The following is an 8,691-nucleotide window of genomic DNA, read 5'->3' on the forward strand; positions in this document are numbered from 1 at the left end:
ATGCAAAGCGCCCCCATTTGTGTTTAGCAGATTCTACTACTAAAAATCTGTCGCTCTGAATTTTGTATGAACGCGAATAGCAAACTCTAAATTCCAAAAAAAACTTCGATTTCAAGGTCATTCCGTTTTTTTATACTTTTAAAATGGTTTTGCAAACTTCTTGTAAAATCTAGTTTCAAACTTAAAATTTTCTGGGCGTTTTTGCTTAGTTCAGACCTTTTTTCAGATGTTCTAGAATGTTCTAGACGTTCAAAAATAACAAAAATTTCTCTTTTGCGCATTGGAACACTCGCCTACGTTCTAATATATTCTAGGTTTTGCTGTTAACAAAAATTCACAATTCCTTCTACCGAACATTCGCAAACAGTTTAGAATATTCTAGAATTTCACGGTAAATAAAATTGCACATTATGCTTCAACAGATCATTCGAATAAGTTTTAGAAAGTTCTAGAAGGTCTAAAGTTCGGTGGACTCGCGTGAGCTGGTGTTCTGAGGATGGTGAATTGTGCATGAGAGCCTCGGAACTTGAAGTCTGTCACTGTAAATAGTGGACGCGGGGAGGAGTTTTGTGGTGGTGCCTCCGTTGATTTCGCTGACTGATCGGCTATTTTTACAGTTTGCACGGGTGGCCATCGGGGTCGTGGTGCAGGTTTTCCAGTGTGATGCCGGGCGTCGTTTCCGGCCAAACATCATATTAACTTGATCCTAAAATTAAAAACCAAAAGCTTTATGCTTTATTAACTTTAATGAAATATATATATATATATATATATATATATATATATAAATATATATATATATATATATATATATATATATGTCTATATGTGTAAGTGTGTGTGTGTGTGTGTGTGTGTGTGTGTGTGTGTGTGTGTGTGTGTTTGTATAAAATCATATTTATATATATATATATATATATATATATATATATATAAATATGATTTTATGCAAACACACACACACACTTACACATATAGACATATATATATATATATATATATATATATATATATATATGAAAATATATACATATATATATATATATATATATATATATATATATATATATAGATATACATATATATGAATATATAGGTATATATATATATATATATATATATATATAAATATATATACATACATATATATATATATATATATATATATATATATATATATATATGCTCAGGAACATATGTTCTGGAAAATATATTTTAGGTTCATAAAACACTCCAGACATCTCTTTTTAAAATATAGGTGCAGTTAACTACATACGCGTAGTTTATTTACATACACAAACAAATATATGTTTATATATATAAATATATATATATATATATATATATATATATATATATATATACATACATACATATATATATATATATATATATATATATATATATATATATAAATAGATTTTCTCAGTAATAATTCAGTTTGATTACCAAAATTGGCCGATTTATTTTAATATATGATATCTTTGGATTTTTAATAGATCATGTATTGTATCTTTGGCTTCGTAATAACGTCATAAATAACATATTCGGTTTCGTGATATAATCATATACGTTATAGGTTCCTAATATCATTTGTGTCGTAATAGGATCATATATATCATTGATCTCATACAGGAACCATACACTTTTTTAAACATTAATTCAATGTAACTCTGATGTTTCATGAAAGTATTTTTTATGAATCCTTTGACCCAAGAGTCATATACAAAAAAAAATGAAATTCATACTAGGATCATGTAGTATTTATTTGGTTTCATTGTTGGTTCGTACTAACAAAGTCAAGTACCGACAGTATAAATTTATTTAACATCCCGAGAGTTTATGCAAATAATTTGGCAACTTTTCACGAAAGGTCACGTGATTTAAAAACTGAAGTAAGAGCTTTTGAACGCGACAATTGAGATGTTTATTTGACAATGTTCATTTGAGAGTTATGTCCGTGTTTTTTTGTCTGCAAAACCGGCCAGCCCCTTACGTCAGACTGCATATGTATGTACGTATGTATGTATATATGTAAATAGGTGACGTCTTAACAAATAGACGTACCAAAATATAGAATTTTCAACGAATGTGATTGTTTGAGAAATTTAAAACACTCTAGCTTTATGAGTTCAATTAGCCTAAATGGGGCTTAGCTTAATTCTAGATTGTATTTTTTTTACCGCATCTGGCCATGCCTCACGGGCCATGGCCATGCCTCAGCGGCCCGTGCGACTTGATATGAATCTATCACAACCGAATATGAGATCAGTTCCCCTCCTAAAAAAGACGACTTTTCTCTTTCGGCTTATCGCGATTTCTGGGCAATTTTACGTTAACATTCATATCCTATTATAAAACATGGAGAGTTTGTTGAGCAATCAGCCAATCAGAAAACACTATTCCCATTTTCTCAATTGTGATTGGCCAGCAATAAAATTTCTATATTTTGGTACGTCTGCCATTTTCACTAGCGCCATGTAAATATATGTCTGATTACTGCGAGATTAAGTGTCACAATATAACAAATGATTTCTCATTACCAAATGTGAGAATGCGGCACCAGTTACTAGTTATAACCAGTTATATCCAGTTATCTCATAACGAATGGATACTTTTACGACGGCGGGCTCTCTTTTTATGACCCCATATAAAAATTTATGGTTGACCTCATTCCTGACTACAAAAGTGGGAAAAATGACGCTTAGACTTTTAGAGCTCTTCCTATTCAAATTTTATATACTATAAGAGCAATGATCGATCGATGGGAGAACCAAACAAAAATCGACTGATTTTGGAATTATGAGCTAATTGGTTGCTTTCATAATAAAGACCACACTAGTGTAATAGAACCAGCGATGTTGTTTTTTTTCAGTTATTGGGCCCTCCCCCACCCCACCCAACCAAGGGCGTCATTTTATAACTCCCCTTGCCGCTGCCCCAGATATAGATTATTTACCCCTGTGGAGTAAATCATTCTGCTAGAAATTATAACATGCGGTGATAATTGCGTAATAATATGCACATTATTAAGCTGGTAGCTTCAAAAAAAAAACTTAAATCATAGTTCGAAAACAACTTTAATCATAGTTCTAAATGACAATACACGCGCAAGCAAGCATATATTTTGCATGTTTAGTTTATTCAATCGTGATTATTATCTAGTAACAAAGAAGTTGGAAAATCCTATTCCGATTCATTAACAAAAGCTAATAATACGTCTTGAAAAATATTTTCAGGATTCTTACAAGATAAACTTTTGCAAACATAGAAAATGCTGCTCGGACGAGGAAAAAAACCATTTATATCTACACAAACTGGGATTTTAGCAGATAGCAGTGATAATTTTCTGGCACTAATGTGCAACTTTTTTTGCGTTGAAAGAGCACCCTAGCTAAACGCGGAAAACATTGACGAAATTTTGTTATAAAATATTATCCATTGCCTGAATAACGTCAATCGAAATCTACAAGTGAAAGTGTTTGACAAAATGTTACTCGGAGAAAAAGAAATAAAACTTAAAAACTGGAAACAATGCTCCATTATCAATTATTTTACTACTTGCGAATGAAAAAGGCTAATTAATGATTAAACCTCACTCATATCTCAGTTATAAAGCAATGATGCAAGCTCATAAAATCCTAATTAATCAATAACGAAATCGGCAGAAACAAGGTTTAATTTAAAAAACACTGTTTAGCTGTCAAACATTGACAAAATATTGACTCAAATTACATCCAAGGAAACTTAAGAACGTACGTATATAAACCACTTTCTATCGTTACAAAACCCTGTTTCTGTTTTTTGCGCAATAGAATAATCCTGGGTTGAACTTTTCCGCCCATAAAAACGTAAAAGGGGGGCTGCAATGAGTGAAACTTTTAGGAAAATGCAGTTCAAAACTCTTAAATCTTTTTGGGCTGCAATTGGCTGCCAGTGGGTAAAATGATTTAAAAGTGAAGGTGTAAAAGATAAATTAACCCCCCACTCTTACATTTTTTATTCTGTCAAAGAAGGTACAAAAAGATGTAAGAGTCTTAGGGTAATTTCAACATTACTCCCAAACTCTTGCATAATTTTGCCGCTTTTCACAGACCAAAAAGATGTAAGAGTAAGTGGTTAAATTATCTTTTACACCTCGCTCTTGCATCATTTCACACCTTGATCACACCCCTCAATCTTACCTCATTTTACACCATTGACAGCCCCAACCTTTTCACCCCTTCTCAAGAAGTCACCCCAACTCTTACATCATTTAAACCCCCTCGGAAGTCCTAATCTTACATTTTTGTCACCCTTTACTCGAAGACAGAATTGTAAGAGGTTCTCATTAGCCTCCAAACCATCATTGCTTGCCTAATTCCTGACAGTCCACCAATATGAAAAATATTTGTTTAAATTACCCCCTCTCAAAAAATTACCCCTTACTCTTACATCATTATATCCTGCTTGGCAGCCCAATTCTAACACAATGTTACCCGCTCTGAATAAATTAACCCCTAATACATATCGTTTTACCCCCATATAAGCCCAATTCTTAGGTCAGCGGTTCCTCCCATTTCAGCTCATTTCATCCCATTGCAGCTCATTGCATCCCATTGCAGCGCATTGCAGCCCACTCCTAATTTCCTCTCATTGCATCCCAAGGCGTCGCAGTTTCGGTGGCCATGGGGTAATTCCTCAAAAGTCCTCCCATGGCAGCGCAATGCAGCATACTTTTACAGAGCAATTTTGATCAGGGGCGTAATTCCTCAAAATTCCGCCAATTACCAACTGCTGTATTATAGCAATTTTGACCAGGGGCCGTAATTCGTCAAAATTTCTCGCATTGCAGCCCCACACTTACATCACCCCACAAACCAAATTACCCCCTCACTCTTACAACAATTTACGCCCATAGACAAATTACCCACTCTTACAAAACACTGGGAGGTCTTGAGCGAGGACATTCGGCCCGGGATATCTCATTAATCAAAGGTGATAAAGATATAATCAAAGTATCGAACGCTTCATGTTTTTTTTACAGAAGTCTAACATGAATAGCTGGTTTTCATTCTCCATCATATTATAGGTCATATAAAGTGTACCCTCCCCCCACCATATCACGCCAATTATAACATAATGGGGGCTATAGTTTTTTATGGGTCAGGGTGGGGGCCTATAATGAAAAAGACAAATTTACGTTGACCATGTTTTCTTTAGCGCAATAAGAGTAGCCAGATAGGAGCATGGATTGCTTAGACCCCCTGTCGGGGTTTTTCAATACAACAACTTTACTAGGTCCAACCGGTACTCTTTGGTAGTCTACTGGTACCAAAATAAATCTACTTTAAAGGAAAATGACTTTGACCTACAGACCGATTAAAAAAATTAAAACGTTGTCGTTGATGCGCTGAGATGCTATCGAAATACTCCAAAGAGTTAGCCTTTCAAAAAAATGGTGATTTCATCAACAGAATAAATTCATGTTTTCAAAGTTTAATAATGCGAAAAATTACAAACAGCAAAAGAGTACCCAGGTTAAGGTTCAGACCAAAATCGTCTCTGATCAGAGTGTCCAAGACAAAGAAGATCTCTGATCAGACTATTCCACACCAAAGTGTCCACTGATCAGACTGAAATGCACTTGAAAAATTGTGTGCGCTTGAAGTTGTCTCTGATCAGACCTTGCCAGGCGGAAAGGACCTCTGATCAGACCGAAATCAGACCATTGTCCAGACTTTCGTGTGACCATGGCCCAGATCATTTTACAGAAGATCGTGCGCTTGAAACGACCTTCGATCAGACTGTCACCAGACCGATTATCATTAGACCTGATTATACTACTGTGCGCTCGAACCAAATTATACTTGTACTACCATCAGAATTTGGAATCCCTCCGCAATTGGAAAATTTGCAATTTAAGTATCATAAATTACACAACGATAAATCATAAATTATAGGTCATTCATAATATGGATTCCATCTTAGTGGTCATATAACGTATGCCCCCCCCCCAATCACGCCAATTTTACCATAATGGGGGGCTATAGTTTCTTGTGGGTTCGGGGGGCTATAACGAGAAAGACTGATAAATTTTGAGTTGATAATGCTTTCTATAGCGCCATAAAAGATTGGAATAGTCATTATACAAACAATATGTATTATTGTAGATAGGAGCATGGATTTTATAGACCTATGTTAGTGTTTTTTTTAATATATCAACATTACTGGCGTCTACCGGTACCAAAATAAAACTACTTTAAATGAAAGTTGCTCTGACCTACAGACCAATTAAATTGATTAAGTATAACTAAGTATAGTCCAATATTAGAATCCAACAAAATACAAAGGTGGCTACCAGCTATGGAAGTATGCAAATTTACTCAAAAATTCTGTACCGGTAGACGCTTGTACTGAAAATTTTGTTAAGTGGCCAAAGACCAGATTCTAACCTTGAATGTCTGACTCATGCTGTAAAATACGACCCCATCAATAACCCCGTTGAAGTACTGCATGATATTGATCATCTTGTAGTGGTACATGTTGAAAGTGACCAGTTGACGCCAAGCCATAAACTGGTACAGGAATATAGGAAGAAAGGAGACGAAATAGACAATTGCGATCACTAATAGCATCTTGCACATTTTTAGGTGTTGTAAAAATGACGATAGAGACGAAGAATGCGCTGCAGAACTTCCGTGGTCATTAGAATTACTATTATTGGCGGTTCCGAAATTAAAAGAGCTACGCTTACTGCTATTTGTGCTTATTTTAGCATCGTGACTCGGACTTCCGGGCGTTGAGTTACACGTCACGATCTGACTGGTTCCAAACCTGGTTGTTTTCGGGTTTGACCCTTTTTTAGTCGTTGTTGTTGAGTTTGTGTTCGGGTCTGAATTTTTAGAGCTTGTCTCGCTCGGCGGTATTCGAATCTGGGTAACTGCAATGGTCGAACAGCGGGAATTTGTGGCGGGTCGTTGGCGGCGCTGATTGGCCCGTTTTGATTGGACGGCTTTGTATCCAATGAAAACGTAGCAAACTATAATAACGAATCCTGGAACGAAGAACTGCATTATGTAGCCAAGACCAGGGATGAACCAGAGAGAGTCGGGTAATTTGGCGGCACAGGCGGCAAGGGTTTTAACGTAATGTACCTATGAAAAAAAATCTTTTTACTTTCTCGCCAAGACTGGCATGAACAATTTACCTTAAATTTCTCAGTTTCGGGAAAAAACCACGTAAAAAATCCCCTATTTAATTTCAGATAGGAAATAATAACCCCCATTGGCTGTTTAAGAGTTGAGCATTTAGCGCATTTGGCCATGCCTTAGCGACCCCGGGGGGGGGGGGGGGGGGGCTTGATATGAAACTATCGCAAATGAAGGTATTATCACGACCAAAATGAAACTTTAAGATGGAGGCTTTTTCCTATCTATAATTAGGGGCGTTATATTCGTGCAGGTTTATCATTATGCAAAATATGGATCTTTTCCGTTTGTGCCCCCAGTACGTTATGCGCCCCCCCCCCCCCCCCCCCAGTTACAGAGCACGTGCCAGTACATAGTAAATCATTTTGTAAAAATATGGCACGTGCGTCTGGGGGGTTCAAATAATATGCGCCCACTAAGCTGGGGGGGGGGGGGCACAAACGGAAAAGATCCCAAAATATCTAGGGGCCTGAATAAATAATTAAAGTCAAAAGTTACCGCCAACCTGGACTTATTAGGTTTTTCGGATCTATTCTGTTCCCCCCCCCCAGTGTTTTTTCTGACCCCCAGTTACAAATTATATGTTGTTATATAGCACGTTACTATGTAAGAAAATAGCACGTGCGCCTGGGGGTCATAAAAAATTTATGTTCACTAAGCTGGGGGGGGGGGGGGGCAGAATAGATCCCGTTTTTCATATTGTTGAAGTTTAGGGTACGGACGAAATTTAGTCACGCCAACCAACTAAGCGGACAAGGCTAGAATGAGAAATAACTCTATAAGATATAGTAGACATATGGGGTACCTTTTCAGAGAGGACTATCATAAGGAATGGAATTGGCATATTGAAACAAATGATTCCAAGAACCATTCCTAAGAACAGTCTTTTGTATATGTGACGGAATTGCGCATAGCTCAGGGGTTTCGCGATGGCCAGACCTGAAACAAGAATGAGAAAATGAAAATATTATGAGAACCAAAACATTAGGGTTGCTATACTTTCTAGTAACAATAAAAGGATCATGTATGATCTCATCTATATCAAAAATGATATTTCTTTTTACGATCCGTTCCGTTTATTGTTGCTTGGGATCGGAAATGATTCTATATTATTACCAGGACATCATAATGAATCATTTATCTCAGGAACATCAAATATGATCTTTTAATTTTAGCGCATGTGTTTTGCGATGACCGTATCTGAAACAAGATTAATAAGACGAAATGCGTAACGAAAATCAAAACAGACGGGTTGTTATGGTTCTCACTAATCATACAAGGATCATCATTACAGGACAGATGCCTTCGAAACAACAATTTTTCTAATTAAGTTGCTAATACGATCAAAGCATGAAATAAGTAAAATTCCTACGCAGTATTTGAAAACATTTTATAACATAAAAAATAAAACCAACTTACAAATAGGCGTAAATTTGCACTAAATGGTGGATATAAACGGTAACGCAGTTATGAAACCATTATAAAACTGTTAATTCAAAGT

General features: G+C 36.0%; 1 protein-coding gene across 1 annotated transcript; it reads right to left on the minus strand.

Moving 5' to 3' along the window:
• Positions 1-200: 200 nt before the first annotated feature.
• Positions 201-8,331, minus strand: LOC142356795 (uncharacterized). The gene is made up of 3 exons (XM_075408589.1): positions 7,996-8,331; positions 6,435-7,136; positions 201-706 (listed from the first exon to the last, which is right to left on the minus strand). Exons 1-3 carry the CDS (start codon positions 8,059-8,061, stop codon positions 458-460), a joined length of 1,017 nt encoding a protein of 338 aa, XP_075264704.1. The 5' UTR covers positions 8,062-8,331; the 3' UTR covers positions 201-457.
• Positions 8,332-8,691: the final 360 nt, after the last annotated feature.

Source organism: Convolutriloba macropyga, unplaced genomic scaffold (genome assembly GCF_964194025.1).
Source record: "Convolutriloba macropyga unplaced genomic scaffold, txConMacr16.3 SCAFFOLD_3096, whole genome shotgun sequence".
NCBI lineage: Eukaryota > Metazoa > Xenacoelomorpha > Acoela > Convolutidae > Convolutriloba > Convolutriloba macropyga.

Excerpts from the sequence above, each read along its gene's own strand:
- LOC142356795 (XM_075408589.1), bottom strand. The coding sequence starts at position 8,061 with ATGGTTCTTGGAATCATTTGTTTCAATATGCCAATTCCATTCCTTATG. Across the intron at positions 7,137-7,995 it reads TGATAGTCCTCTCTGAAAAG|GTACATTACGTTAAAACCCT; the intron begins GTACCCCATATG and ends TTTTTTTCATAG. Across the intron at positions 707-6,434 it reads GCATGAGTCAGACATTCAAG|GATCAAGTTAATATGATGTT; the intron begins GTTAGAATCTGG and ends TTTTAATTTTAG.